Raw genomic sequence first — 16,110 nt, 5'->3', positions numbered from 1 at the left:
TCCCGCGGTTCGCCTCAGATGCCGTGTGAGTTAGATGAGGGACAGTGCTGTTTGTACCGGAGCTGCTGTAGGGAAAGAATTGGTAGTTAGTGTAGGCTTCAAGACCCCCCAAAGGTCCTTATTAGGGCCACTGATAGCTGTGTGTTGGCTGCTGTTAGCAGTGGCAATTTTTTTTTTTCTCAAAATCGGCTCTGCAGAGCGTTGCACCCGGCATTAGGGACAGAAGTGCTGCATAGGCAGGGAGAGTGTTAGGAGTGAGTGTAGCCTTCAAGAACCTCAACGGTCCTTTCTAGGGCCATATTTAACCGTGTGCAGTACTGTCCAGGCTGCTGTTAGCTGTGCTGCATTTTTTTTTGCTTCTCAAAATCGCCTCTGCAGAGCATTGCACCCTCCATTGATACTGCAGGGAAAGAATTGTATAGGCAGGGCCACAACACAGTTATTATTCATAGAATATACGCAGTGCTGCCTTTTGGTGGAAAAACAAGTGAAAACAAATCTATTTGTCCAGCCTCTGTCCGTCCTTACGGGCGGTGGACACGTGTGAGCTGCGTGAAAAACATTGCTAAATCATACGCACCCAGCTACGCTTTACTGCTGGCTTCGCCATTTGCTTTCCTTAATTGGGAAAAAAAATACCTGCTCTGCCAGAGTTATAATAACTCTGCTACCCTCACGTTCTGTGACACATTAGCAGGGACACAGCACAGTTATTAAACTTCTCATGTTCATTGAATATACGCAGTGCTGCCTTTTGGTGGAAAAACAAGTGAAAACAAATCTATTTGTCCAGCCTCTGTCCGTCCTTACGGGCGGTGGACACGTGTGAGCTGCGTGAAAAACATTGCTAAATCATACGCACCCAGCTACGCTTTACTGCTGGCTTCGCCATTTGCTTTCCTTAATTGGGAAAAAAAATACCTGCTCTGCCACAGTTAATAACTCTGCTACCCTCACGTTCTGTGACACATTAGCAGGAAAACAGCACAGTTATTAAACTTCTCATGTTCATAGAATATATGCAGTGCTGCCTTTTGGTGCAAAAAAACGGAAAATAATTCTATTTGTCCTGCCTCTGTCCGTCCTAAGGGCGGTGGACACGTGTCGGCTGCGTGTGCAACCTGTAAAAATCAGACGCACCCAGCTACGTTTTACTCCTGGCTTCGCCATTTGCTTTCCTTAATTGGGAAAAAAAATACCTGCTCTGCCTCAGTTAATAACTCTGCTACCCTCACGTTCTGTGACACATTAGCAGGAAAACAGCACAGTTATTAAACGTCTCATGTTCATAGAATATACGCAGTGCTGCCTTTTGGTGCAAAAAAACGGAAAATAATTCTATTTGTCCTGCCTCTGTCCGTCCTAAGGGCGGTGGACACGTGTCGGCTGCGTGTGCAACCTGTAAAAATCAGACGCACCCAGCTACGTTTTACTCCTGGCTTCACCATTTGCTTTCCTTAATTGGGAAAAAAAATACCTGCTCTGCCACAGTTAATAACTCTGCTACCCTCACGTTCTGTGACACACTAGCAGGAAAACAGCACAGTTATTAAACTTCTCATGTTCATAGAATATACGCAGTGCTGCCTTTTGGTGCAAAAAAACGGAAAATAATTCTATTTGTCCTGCCTCTGTCCGTCCTAAGGGCGGTGGACACGTGTCGGCTGCGTGTGCAACCTGTAAAAATCAGACGCACCCAGCTACGTTTTACTCCTGGCTTCGCCATTTGCTTTCCTTAATTGGGAAAAAAAATACCTGCTCTGCCACAGTTAATAACTCTGCTACCCTCACGTTCTGTGACACATTAGCAGGAAAACAGCACAGTTATTAAACTTAGATTATACATTCACTAGAGGCAGTGGGGCCTTTCGTTTTCAAAAAAGGGAAAAAATTATATTTGGCCTGCAGTCTTGCGCCAATTTATTAGCTGCCTGTGAAATCAAATCACTGGTAATACAGCATGCTGAGGGGTAGGGGTAGGCCTAGAGGACGTGGACGCGGCCGAGGACGCGGAGGGCCAAGTCAGGGTGTGGGCACAGGCCGAGCTCCTGATCCAGGTGTGTCGCAGCCGACTGCTGCGCGATTAGGAGAGAGGCACGTTTCTGGTGTCCCCACATTCATCGCCCAATTAATGGGTCCATGCGGGAGACGGTTATTAGAAAATGAGCAGTGTGAGCAGGTCCTGTCCTGGATGGCAGAAAGTGCTTCGAGCAACCTATCGTCTACCCGCAGTTCTGCGCCGTCCACTGCTGCAAATCCGAATCCTCTGTCTGCTGCTCCTCCTTCCTCCCAGCCTCCTCACTCCACTACAATGACACCTACTCAGGAGCGGGAACACTCCCAGGAACTGTTCTCGGGCCCCTGCTTAGATTGGGCAGCAGCGGTTCCTCTCCCACCAGAGGAGTTTATCGTCACTGATGCCCAACCATTCGAAAGTTCCCGGGGTCCGGGGGAAGAGGCTGGGGACTTCCGCCAACTGTCTCAACAACTTTCTGTGGGTGAGGAGGACGATGACGATCAGACACAGTTGTCTTGCAGTGAGGTAGTAGTAAGGGCAGTAAGTCCGAGGGAGCAGCGCACAGAGGATTCGGAGGAAGAGCAGCAGGACGATGAGGTGACTGACCCCACCTGGTGTGCAACGCTTACTCAGGAGAACAGGTCTTCAGAGGGGGAGTCAAGGGCATCAGCAGGGCAGGTTGCAAGAGGCAGTGCGGTGGCCAGGGGTAGAGGCAGGGCCAGACCGAATAATCCACCAAGTGTTTCCCAAAGCGCCCCCTCGCGCCATGCCACCCTGCAGAGGCCGAGGTGCTCTAAGGTCTGGCAGTTTTTCACAGAGACGCCTGACGACCGACGAACAGTGGTGTGCAACCTTTGTCGCGCAAAGCTCAGCCGGGGAGCCAACACCAACAGCCTCACCACCACCACCATGCGCAGACATATGATGGCCAAGCACCCCGCAAGGTGGGACGAAGGCCGTTCAGCGCCTCCGGTTTGCACCCCTGCCTCTCCCCCTGTGCCCCAACCTGCCACTGAGATGCAACCCCCCTCTCAGGACACAGGCACTACCGTCTCCTGGCCTGCACCCACACCCTCACCTCCGCTGTCCTCGGCCCCATCCAGCAGTGTAGTTCAGCGCACCGTCCAGCCGTCGCTTGCGCAACTGTTGGAGCGCAAGCGCAAGTACGCCGCCACGCACCCGCACGCTCAAACGTTAACCGTCCGCATAGCAAAATTCATCAGCCTTGAGATGCTTCCGTATAGGGTTGTGGAAACGGAGTCCTTCAAAAGTATCATGGAGGCGGCGGCCCCGCGCTACTCAGTTCCCAGTCGCCACTACTTTTCCCGATGTGCCGTCCCAGCCCTGCACGACCACGTCTCCCGCAACATTGTACGCGCCCTCACCAACGCGGTTACTGCCAAGGTCCACTTAACAACGGACACGTGGACAAGCACAGGCGGGCAGGGCCACTACATCTCCCTGACGGCACATTGGGTGAATTTAGTGGAGGCTGGGACAGAGTCAGAGCCTGGGACCGCTCATGTCCTACCCACCCCCAGAATTGCGGGCCCCAGCTCGGTGGTGGTATCTGCGGAGGTGTATGCTTCCTCCACTAAAGCACCCTCCTCCTCCTCCTCCTCTGTCTCGCAATCAAGATGTGTTAGCAGCAGCATGTCGCCAGCAGTCGGTGTCGCGCGGTGTGGCAGCACAGCGGTGGGCAAGCGTCAGCAGGCCGTGCTGAAACTACTCAGCTTAGGCGATAAGAGGCACACGGCCCACGAACTGCTGCAGGGTCTGACACAGCAGACCGACCGCTGGCTTGCGCCGCTGAGCCTCCAACCGGGCATGGTCGTGTGTGACAACGGCCGTAACCTGGTGGCGGCTCTGCAGCTCGGCAGCCTCACGCACGTGCCATGCCTAGCCCACGTCTTTAATTTGGTGGTTCAGCGCTTTCTGAAAAGCTACCCACGCTTGTCAGACCTGCTCGTAAAGGCGCGCCGGCTCTGCGCACATTTTCGCAAGTCCCACACGGACGCTGCCACCCTGCGCACCCTGCAACATCACTTTAAGCTGCCAGTGCACCGACTGCTGTGCGACGTGCCCACACGGTGGAACTCTACGCTCCACATGTTGGCCAGGCTCTATGAACAACGTAGAGCTATAGTCGAATACCAACTCCAACATGGGCGGCGCAGTGGGAGTCAGCCTCCTCAATTCCTTTCAGAAGAGTGGGCCTGGTTGGCAGACATCTGCCATGTCCTTGGTAATTTTGAGGAGTCTACCCAGGTGGTGAGCGGCGATGCTACAATCATTAGCGTCACCATTCCTCTGCTATGCATCTTGAGAAATTCCCTGCAAACCATAAAGGCAGCTGCTTTGCGCTCGGAAACGGGGGCGGGGGAAGACAGTATGCCGCTGGATAGTCAGGGCACCCTCCTGTCTATTTCTCAGCGCGTACAGGAGGAGGAGGAGGAGCATGAGGAGGATGAGGAGGAGGGGGAAGAGACAGCTTGGGCCGCTGCTGACGGTACACCGGCTGATTGCCTGTCATCCTTTCAGCGTGTATGGCCTGAGGAGGAGGAGGAGGAGGATCCTGAAAGTGATCTTCCTAGTGAAGACAGCCATGTGTTGCGTACAGGTACCCTGGCACACATGGCTGACTTCATGTTAGGATGCCTTTCTCGTGACCCTCGCGTTGCACGCATTCTGGCCACGACGGATTACTGGGTGTACACACTGCTCGATCCACGGTATAAGGATAACCTGCCCACTCTGATTCCCGAAGAGGAAAGGGGTTCGAGAGTGTTGCTATACCACAGGACCCTTGCGGACAAGCTGATGGTAAAATTCCCATCCGACAGCGCTAGTGGCAGAAGGCGCAGTACCGAGGGCAAGGTAGCAGGGGATGTGCGTAGATCGAGCAGCATGTACATCCCAGGCAGTGCAACAGTCTTTAAGGGCCTGGCCAGCTTTATGGCTCCCCACCAAGACTGTGCCACCGCTCCCCAGTCACGGCTGAGTCGGTGGGAGCACTGTAAAAGGATGGTGAGGGAGTACGTAGCGGATCGCATGACCATCCTTGGTGATGCCTCTGCCCCCTACAACTACTGGGTGTCGAAGCTGGACACGTGGCCTGAACTAGCGCTGTATGCCCTGGAGGTGCTTGCTTGTCCTGCGGCTAGCGTCTTGTCAGAGAGGGTGTTTAGTGCGGCTGGGGGAATCATCACAGATAAGCGTAGCCGCTTGTCAACCGACAGTGCCGACAGGCTAACACTCATCAAGATGAACAAAGGCTGGATTTCGCCAGACTTCTGTTCTCCACCAGCGGACAGCAGCGATACGTAAGCAATACGTAGGCTGCATCCGCGGATGGAAGCTACGTTCTCTCTCACCATCCAAAACGGGGACATTTCTGCTTCATCAATCTGTGTCTAATATTCCTCCTCCTCCTCCTGCTCCTCCTCCTGAAACCTCACGTAATCACGCTGAACGGGCAATTTTTCTTAGGGCCACAAGGCTCACTCAAATAATTTTTCTGAACAATTTTTATAAGTTTCAATGCGCTTAAAAGCGTTGGAACTTTAACTTGAACCAATTTTTCGTTACACTGGGCTGCCTCCAGGCCTAGTTACCACTTAAGCCACATTAACCAAAGCGATTAATGGGTTTCACCTGCCCTCTTGGCTGGCCATGGCCAATTTTTGGGATGTACATTAGTACTGTTGATACAGCAATTTTTGTGGGCCCTCGCCTACAGTGTAATCAAATTAATTTTTAGCCCACCTGCATTACAGCTGACGTTACCTCAGCTGTGTTGGGCAATGCAATGGGATATTTTTATGTACCGCCGGTGGGTTCCAGGGAGCCACCCATGCTGTAGGTGCACACGGAGTTTTTAATACATCTGTACACTTCTAAAGAACCCCAGTCTGACTGGGGCATGCAGTGTGGGCCGAAGCCCACCTGTATTACGCACGACATTACTACCTCAGCTGTGTTGGGCAATGCAATGGGATATTTCTATGTACCGCCGGTGGCTTCCTGGCACCCACCCAGGCAGTGGGTCCACAGGGAGTTTAACCTACATGTGTCCACTTCTAAAGAACCCCAGTCTGACTGGGGCATGCAGTGTGGGCCGAAGCCCACCTGCATTAAGCACGACATTACTACCTCAGCTGTGTTGGGCAATGCAATGGGATATTTTTATGTACCGCCGGTGGGTTCCAGGGAGCCACCCATGCTGTAGGTGCACACGGAGTTTTTAATACATCTGTACACTTCTAAAGAACCCCAGTCTGACTGGGGCATGCAGTGTGGGCCGAAGCCCACCTGCATTACGCAAGACATTACTACCTCAGCTGTGTTGGGCAATGCAATGGGATATTTCTATGTACCGCCGGTGGCTTCCTGGCACCCACCCATGCTGTGGGTCAACAGGGACTTCACAACAGGGAGTTGTACCTGCCTGTGTCTATGAATTAAAAAGCCCGGTCTAACTGGGGCATGCAGACACCTTGACAGAATGAATAGTGTGTGGCACATAGGTTCCCCATTGCTATGCCTACGTGTGCAGCTCCTGATGGCGGTGGCAGAGGATTCTATTTCTCATTGCTTCTGTACAGCATTGTGGGCTATCGCCCCGCCCCTTTTAAAGAGGGTCGCTGCCTAGCCGTGCCAACCTCTGCAGTGTGTGCCTGCGGTTCCTCCTCATGGCAGACGCACTTCTAAATAGACATGAGTGTGGCGTGGCATGAGGGCAGCTGAAGGCTGCGCAGGGACACTTTGGTGTGCGCTGTGGGGGGGAGGGGGGGGCGGTTGGTCAGCATGTAACCCAGGAGAAGTGGCAGCGGAGTGTCATCCAGGCAGTGATTGTGATTTGTTGTAGCTAGTGTGGTGCTTAGCAAAGGTATGCCATGCTAATGAGGGCTTTTCAGAAGTAAAAGTTGTTGGGAGGGGGGGGGGCCCACTCTTGCCGGTATTGTGGCTTAATAGTGGGACCTGTGAACTTGAGATGCAGCCCAACATGTAGCCCCTCGCCTGCCCTATCCGTTGCTGTGTCGTTCCCATCACTTTCTTGAATTGCCCAGATTTTCACACATGAAAACCTTAGCGAGCATCAGCGAAATACAAAAATGCTCTGGTCGCCCATTGACTTCAATGGGGTTCGTTGTTCGAAACGAACCCTCGAGCATCACGGGAAGTTCGTTCCGAATAACGAACACCCGAACATTTTGGTGTTCGCTCATCTCTAATTGTGACTATTAATAATATGACTCCTTTAGTTTACACTATCTCCCTTCATCAACGTGTTTCCTCAGCTGTTTTTGTATGGCTGATTCATCAAGATGTTAGAGATGTTTTAACAAACACTCGCAGATAGCCTTAATGTTAGGCCATATGCTCTCACGTTTTAGATACTCATAGCTCACATTTACGCATTGCCTTGATGTCTGGCTAAATGCTCTCATGCAGCTACACACACATACATCCTCTGGGTTACGATTCCCGAAGTGCACTGACAGTCAGCTGTTAATTAACTTACCTTGATGCGTTGAACAGACAACCATAAGTTCTTGATTTACATCTCCCGACCGTCTAACAGGAATTAGTAGTTCTCCAATGTCTTCTTCTATTTTATACTCTGACTGTGGAATGTATACCATAGATTCTAGGGAAAAACAGAATGTATAATAGAGTTATACACCTGTCTATCTTGTTCACTGGTGTCCAACACTGTATGTAGTGGGGCTTATTTACTAATACTGTCTAATAGGTAGACGGTTCAAACTTAAGGCTGATTTACAAGCAATGATTATCGCTAAAAATTCGTCCAAACAACGGCTTTTGAGCGATAGCTGTTGCATGTAAATGTGTGCCCGTCGTGCACTTACTGTGCATTCTTCGTCCATTGCTGAGTTCAGCTCAGCATAAAAGCTGTTGTCCCTGATAAGAGGGACGACATGCTGTGTTCCACACGGGCAGCGCTGATAGCATTGTATGAATCCTGCTGCCCACAGGAGAACAAAAGTGGTGTATTTAGAGAACAGACCACCCGCTGTTCTCTAAATACATGCAAATGAAACTAGTTAGCTACTAATGGGCTGATTAGCCGATTAGTAGCTAATGCAAAATGATCAGTCAAAACTGTCAGTTAGGCGATCATCTTTGCATGTAAATGGACCTTAAGACTAGATAGTCTTAAAATGCACCAGATTTTTTGTAGTAGCTCTTCCATGAGGTCATTAAGGAGAACAATTCTTAATACTGACCTCTGTGTGGTAACTCACTAGTAATGATAACCCAGTCTGAGTATTTATTCTTAATAATCACTTTTAGTTTTCTATCCCAGCACTTGATACTTACCCTCTTAAGTCCGGCTTTACACGGACATATGCTGAATTGTGCACGCCTTAGCGCACCGTTTTTGCGCTATGAACAAGGCTTTTTTACGCTGTGAACAAGCCTTTTTTGCGCACATGTCGGTGCATTTTACTGCACTTTTTCTACCTGCAAGGCATGTATTTTTGCCCGCAGAATTTCCACCCCTGCCCGCCTGCATAGGATTGCATTGCAAAACGCAATCCTATGCAGACCGCCACGATTTGTCCGCAGAAAACAAATTGCGGCATGTTCTATTTCTGTGCGCGTCTCGCAGAGGCCCGCACAGGAATGTCACTCCCGGCGATCCGGCTCTGCCCTGCGCCGGCTGGCCGGCAGCCGGCACATTACAAAGCCGGAGCCGCGGGAGAAGGTCAGACCCGCACTGGTCCCTGCAGGGGCGCGGGTTGGGTTCCGCTGTGAGATTTTAAATATAATGTATATCAATAGCCCACCCAGCTCTCCAGCGTTCCTCCCTGTTTTTTTAAAACAGGCCTGTCCTTTTTATAAGGATGGAGGTGAAAATTCTATGTTCTAATAAGCCGCGCCCCGAACACACTCTAGCCACACCCCTAACCACACCCCCTTTTGGTAGGGGTGCCGCGCCATAAAAAACTTTTCCCAGGGGTGCCCCAAGGCAGAAAAGGATGGGAAACACTGCTGTATGCACTTGTAACAAATTCTCTTTAAGAGTGACTACCCACTACAGTTTTTTTCACTGCAAATTTCGCAGCTTTTTTTTTCTGCAAGGGTCTATGGGACTTGTAATGTTAAAATTGCGATCGCCCAAAATTGCGATTTCGCTGTAAATTGCGATTTTGCGCGATTGCGATTTTAACATTACAAGTCCCATAGACCCTTGCAGGAAAAAAAAACGCTGCGAATTTCGCTGTGAAAAAATAATGTAGTGGGTAGTCACCCTTAGGGTCACATAATTGGTCACAGTTAGGCTGGGTATACCATTTCAAATCATCAATACAGTTTCAGAAAAAAAAAAAATAAACAAACTTTGATTATTATGGGCTATGTGGTCATTTCTTCCAGATTTCCCCATTATATTATCGGCATACATACCATCAGCCGGATCCACAATCTCAACAGTTGCCTCATTGGGGAATCCAAGTGCAGCCATGACGGGTTCAGATAGGATTATCTGGAAAGTCTCGGATTCCTCATATTGGTCATCAGCTATTATCCTGACTTTCCATGTAGCTGTTGTTTGACCCGGATTGAACTGGACTTGCTTCTGTGTTTTTCCTTTAAAGTCTTTATCTGCAATTGCTGCTCCATCCTTTGTACTAATACCTTGAGATGAATGAACACAAGCAGTGAAGAGTTGTCCCTTCAAAGAAGCAATGAATGAAATGCAAGCTAGAACCTTCTGTGTGGTTGACCAGTAGACTAGTACAGCAAGTTGAGGGGATTTATATAAGGTGTTCCTAGAAGTTAGGATTGTGTTATTATCCTGGTCTCGTAATAGCGGCAGTATCTCAGTGGGCTGTTGATGCAAACGCACTGACAATTTAGTGAAACTGGAGATCATGTTCCTGGATTATATTAGGAAGTCATACTAATTTTTTATTGATCACAAGGGTTTCATATTAATCTAGTGGTGCATCGCCTCAAGTTTAAGAATACACTGATGCACATTAATGCGGATATCAGGGACCTTTCACATAAGATGGAATAGGCTGTACAACGCACCGCAAGCCGTGGTAAATTCTGCAACAAAATTCACAGGCTACCTGCAGATTTTGATGCGTAATTGAAAATGGCTTAAAATCTACATGCAATGCCGCATCAAAATCCGCAGTTAGACATGTCATTTCTTTTCTTGTGATTGTGATTGTTCTACTGGCTTAGGCCTTAGTCAGACGGGCGTTTTTTCGCGCGATTTGCGGATCGCATGACGGATGCGCATCCGCAAATCGCCCGAAAATCTGCTCCTAGCCGAGTTTCATTAGAAACGGGCCGGAGCTGTCCAGCGCATTGCATTCAATGGAGCCGGCAATACAGCGGCTCCATTGAAAGCAATGCGCTGCGGGCGAGTGTGGGATGAATTGTCGGGAAGGGCTTAAATATATAAGCCCTTCCCTGCAATTCATCCAGAAAAGTGTTAAAATAAAAAATATATACATACTCACCTGCTCCCGGCAGCTGTGGCAGAGAAGAATGATTTGTCTTCTATATGTTCTCAATGGGGTCGGCGCTGCTGCCGCCGGCCCCATTGAGCGCATATAGAGAAGAGAACAGGAATCGCAGATAGGTGCGATCTGCGATTTCTGTTCTATAATTTATCGGACGAGCGCATAAAAAGCGCTCATGTGTCCGATACCATTGCAAAGCAATGGTTTTATAAAATCGCCGGACGCATGCGCATGCGCAAATCGCGCAAAAAAACGCCCGTCTGACTAAGGCCTAACACGGTAACAAACTTTTTTCTTTTTTTGTGCAATGCAAATTTTTATATATGGTTTCCTATTACAAATCAATAGGATTCATATTGTAAGCATATCTTGGCACAGACTACGTGACCAAATACACCGTGTGAACGTACACTTAGAGTGATTAGGTAGATAAGCTGTAAATGGTCTAAGAAGATTCCAGCAGTATTAACTTACTGTGAATTAGCTGGAAGAATTACATGTAAAGGGCTAAGAGCTTGACACCGGAGATTATACAGTATAACACTTTAGTTGCACTTTACAAGTTCTCAAAAGCTAGTGAAAGTTTAACTTTGGCAATGTGAGACAGAGGGGAGTAGTTAGGTTAACCCAAGTGTTTTGTCTCCATCTAAGGGTGCCTACCCACTAGCGTTTTTTTTCTGCTGCAAATTCGCAGCGTTTTTTTCCCAATTGTTATTGGGACTTTCTAATGTTAAAAACGCAACGCAACTTGTGTTTTGGTGCTGTGCATTGCGTTTTTAACATTTTAAAGTCCCATTGACAATTGGGAAAAAAAAACGCATCGCAGCGGAAAAAAAACGCTAGTGAGTAGGCACCCTAAGTGACTGATCACATGATGGCGACATCATCTCATGTAACTCACACACTCACTCACGGACAGTTGGTTGTTAGTATTTTAATGAGTAGGTTGTACTCACAAAACCCTTTATGAATGTACAACACTTTCAAGGCAAACAAGCGATTCTGTTTATGTCTTAATGGGCCTTTACACGGGACAATTTGCTCAAAATCGCTCAAAACAAATGAAAATGAGTGACAATAATCCCATGTAAATGCGAAAAAATTGTTTACTATTTGTTCACTTTTCACAGCACGAAATCCTATACGAATGGCAGCAGACACACTTAGGTGCAGTAAAACAGGTTCTTTCTCTTTATTCCATCCTCAGTAAAATACACGCGACGTTTCGGCCGTTACAAACAGCCTTTGTCAAGCATGGCTGTTTGTAACGGCCGAAACGTTGCATGTATTTTACTGAGGATGGAATAAAGAGAAAGAACCTGTTTTACTGCACCTAAGTGTGTCTGCTGCCATTCGTATCGGATTTCGTGCTGTGACAAGTGGAGGATTAGAATCCATCTCCCTGAAGTGGCTGTGCAGTGAGAACCTCCCCTTAAGCAAGGGTATTCTGTTTGTGCTGCAGGTGCTCTATTTGAATTGATTTGTTTACTTTTCGTTATCACTGACTTTCAATCAGCATAAAAAACATCACTGGATCACTGGCTCCTCGCTCAGCGCTTCACCTTCTAGCCAGAAGCTTCCGATCCAGCGGTGTTCCCTGCCTGTCTAAAAGCTCGGCGTGAGCGCTAATGACCTTAGCGGTGAAATCAACACTTGTGCAGTTGTTTAGACGACTGTCGTCCCATCTTAATGTGACACTGGACAGCAGTGTCTGTAGAGACTGATATATGGCAGAAGACAAATGGTGCAACATTTTTAATTAAACCCTTTTACAAAAATAATTGTCAGCCCCAAATACATGCATTTTAAGAGGTTTTCCAAGACTTTTATTATTTTTTCTATGGACAATCAGCCAGGGTCTGCTGCTTAGATCCTTGCCAATCAGCTAATTACTGGTACCGTTGTCTCTATGGAAAGCACACTACGCTGACCATAGTGCATTGAATTCAATGGGAGCTGTGCCTAAAATACCCGCCAAGTCCACCGCACTATGGTCAGTGCAATGTGCTTCCTTACTATAGTGACAGCAATGTTGGTCATCAGTTGATCGTTGGGGATCTGAGTGGTAGACCCCTCTGTTGATGACCTGTCCTGTCCCCGGTGGTGTCTATAGCCTTTAAACACTACAAATCTTTCCATTATTAAAAAGAAAAAACACATCACAAAACTTCCCTGTGTGATTGTGGTGTCCTCACTAAAGCAAGGTGGCCCTCTTCTATCAAAAAAGAATCAGAGAAAAAGTTGTGTTTCACATAGCAACCAACCAAGTTGCTATGGGTAACAGAGCCCCCTTATCTTGGAGACTTTTCATACATGACTTCAGTATGCGCAAAGCCAAATTCATATAGATACTTACTGACAAATGATGTTTCTCCAAGATATCCTCTGCGCTTTAGCGTCACGTCTAAGAACTTTGAATCTTCATCTATAGTATATTGGTTTCTCTCCAGTGATATCCAGGCCCAATTAAGACGGAATAGCTGATTACTTAGTTTATTGCCACCTATAATGACAGGAAAGGAAAAAAGCTGATGAACAGATCATCAATAGTTGGGAGGAAAACAGTTAGAAGAGAATTTAGATGTATGTAAAAACAGATGGATTAGAAAACTTTATATTAGATTCACTATTGGGAAAAAGCTAGTGTTAAGAACAAATGTATTATTTATCACGTCATTGTCTGAACTACCATGTTCTCGCACAGGAATTTTCATCCAGGTTTCCTCATGCACACCTTTGATCACATGTTTTCTAATTGCATTACTTCAATTATGTAATGAAAAAAAAATTGCAAGTGGTTTTTTTAAAAAATTTGGATGTGTTTGGCTTCTGCAGCCTGCAATGTATAGCAAGATACAGAATGCCATTCACCTTCAATTCCGTCAAATCTTTAAAACTATTTTAACAGATTAAAAACAAAAACTGCTTAAATTCCATTGTGTTACATTGCTACATTGTCACTAAATCTACTTCATATGTAGGCAGAAACATGTCTTCTTTTTTGGATACACTGGAGAGGTACAATTTTTTTCTGCTATTTGCCCCATTTTACCAATATCAGAAAGTTTGTCTTGATCATGTCCAAAATGACAAGAATTTAGTAATTTAGCATTTGGGAAGTTAAACCAATGATGATTCTTTAAATAGGCTAGCTTGAGTTTCTAGCAAATATATAATGGATATTTTTATTTACAAATCCTATTAGGTCAATAACCGAACAGTGCCGAATGGACCCCATTGACTATAATGGGGTCCATACGGATTCCGCTCAGCTGCTCAACTTTTACACAGAAGGAAAAGAGTTGCACGCAGTGCTATTTCTTCCAGTATTTCGAGCTGGATCTGCGATGGAAGCTACAACCGGAGGTTTCAATGCAGATGTGAAACCAGCCTAATGCCAACACACATATTTGAGATCCCTCATTGAGTAAGATAGAACTATTTATGAATCATTCAACCCATAAAGAAGATGCCTTTCCTTAAGCCTCTTTTGCACAGGATGAGCCGTCCCAGTGATGATTACTTCGGTGCTTTTACACCAAGGATCATCACTCAGTGAATGGAGACAGGGCGGAGCGGGTCTGCACATCTGCATTCACAGTAAACAGGTAATTGTTCATAGATGAATGACAGCCTGTTTAAACTGAACGATACAGCGGCAGACCAACCATTATAAAAGGGGACTTGATGTCTTTCTGGAGAGGAAGGACATTATAGGATACAAGTCTTAGGTTAATGGTCAATCCAGGTATACAGGCAGGTAGGAACTATTAGGGGTTGATCCAGGGAACAGTCTGATTGCCATTAGGGAGTTGGGAAGGAATTTTTCCCCCAAAAGGGCTAAATTGGCTTCTGCCCTTGGGGTTTTTTGCCTTCCTCTGGATCAACACAGGAGGCTAACAGGCTGGACTAGATGGACATTGTCTTCATTCAGCCTTACATACTATGTTACTATGATTTTTTGTTTTGCACGAAAGATCTGATCAGTTCACACTGACCAATTATCGTGTAAACAACTCGATCTGACAAGCGATTTGCGCAATAATTGTGCTACATAAAAGGGACTTTACATTACTCTTCTGGAGTTTATAGTGTATATATAAATTATATGACCTGAGGCCACCCATATTAGGACTGACGGATGATAACTTACCTCTTCAGTGATGTATTGTTTTTTAATAGGACTGAAAACAGGATCTTTGATAGAAGCCTTGTCACAACTCAATATGTTTTTTACTTTTTGTTGCTCTACCAGATTTCATCAGAATGATAAATTAAACATGCAGCAAGCAGGGTCTTGCAGGTTTAGAAGACGTCTTAAGGTAGTTGACAGGTATACAACTAAAGATTAGCTGTAGATACTCCATCGAGAGGTTCCAGTCAACAGGGGTGTTGCATGGTCTTCAGTTCTAAGTGACTCACTACTCATAGTCTTCTGAATAAAGAGTGAGTAGAAAATTGTGGACATGTCCCTTTATTAATGTGAAATATTAAGTTTAAAGGGGTTGTCCCGCGGCAGCAAGTGGGGTTATACACTTCTGTATGGCCATATTAATGCACTTTGTAATGTACATCGTGCATTAAATATGAGCCATACAGAAGTTATTCACTTACCTGCTCCGTTGCTAGCGTCCCCGTCGCCATGGTGTGTCTAATTTCGATGTCTTCTGGCGTTTTTAGACGCGCTTGTGCAGTTCGGTCTTCTGGCTGGTGAATGGGGCCGCTCGTGCCAGAGAGCTGGTCACCGCGTCGTCATCGTAGCTCCACCCCGTCACGTGTGCCGATTCCAGCCAATCAGGAGGCTGGAATCGGCAACGGAACGCAAGGAAGGAGAAGAAAATCCACGGTGCACCATGGAAGAAGACCCGCGGTGCACCGTGGGAGAAGACCAGTGGCACCATCTTTAAAAGAAGAATAGAAGAAGCTGCAGAACGCTGATGTAGGTAAGCGCAATGCCATTTTTAAAAACTAACCTATGCTTTCTTTTTAACAGGGCAGAATGCGGGGGTAAGTGGAAAAAAAAAAAATTCGCTTTCGCCGCGGGACAACCCCTTTAAGATTGGGCACCTTTTAAGATTGCAGATGTAGGTTAGTGTGTATCATGGGTATTATTACGTCCGCGCTGGGCACTAAAGCACCGTGCCTCAGCATGGACGCAAGATGGTGTCCTAATTAAACCGCAAACACACTCACATAGTATTTGCAAGGACCATTTACACCACTCCAGGCAAGGATGGAAGTAAATCTGTCTTTTACTAAGCAGGGGAAGTGGGGCACCTCTGCCTAAAAGCGGGGTAGGCGCCATAATGATGGCCCCACTGTCTTCATCTGGCAACTTGCTATTCCTGATTAGCAACCTGGAGAGATGCACAAAACACAAGGCATTGCACTGTTCATACACCACATGTCTGGCCCCCTGTACAGACCCAATGAACACATCACTGTTCACACCAACACACCAGGTAATGCATACCATACAGAATAGTAACCCCACTCAAAACTCACATGCATAAAGCTAGTAAACTATATCTAGTCCAAGTGTCCTCACACCAAGGGGAAAGAGAGTCAGCCACTGTACTGACATAA

At 47.0% G+C, this 16,110-nt stretch overlaps 1 protein-coding gene across 1 annotated transcript in view; it reads right to left on the bottom strand.

Moving 5' to 3' along the window:
- FREM3 (FRAS1 related extracellular matrix 3) overlaps window positions 1-16,110 on the bottom strand; it is an 84,658-nt gene that overhangs the window by 36,416 nt on the left and 32,132 nt on the right. The window contains exons 3-5 of the mRNA XM_066573695.1: window positions 12,881-13,027; window positions 9,452-9,682; window positions 7,542-7,667 (exon numbers count right to left, since the gene is read on the bottom strand). Of these exons, the coding sequence (XP_066429792.1) occupies window positions 7,542-7,667; window positions 9,452-9,682; window positions 12,881-13,027 (504 nt within the window). The remainder of the gene's footprint in view (window positions 1-7,541; window positions 7,668-9,451; window positions 9,683-12,880; window positions 13,028-16,110) is intronic.

This window comes from Eleutherodactylus coqui, chromosome 7 (assembly GCF_035609145.1).
Source record: "Eleutherodactylus coqui strain aEleCoq1 chromosome 7, aEleCoq1.hap1, whole genome shotgun sequence".
NCBI lineage: Eukaryota > Metazoa > Chordata > Amphibia > Anura > Eleutherodactylidae > Eleutherodactylus > Eleutherodactylus coqui.
The sequence above is the reverse complement of the archived record's forward strand: the minus strand, read 5'-3'. Positions and strand labels throughout refer to the sequence as shown.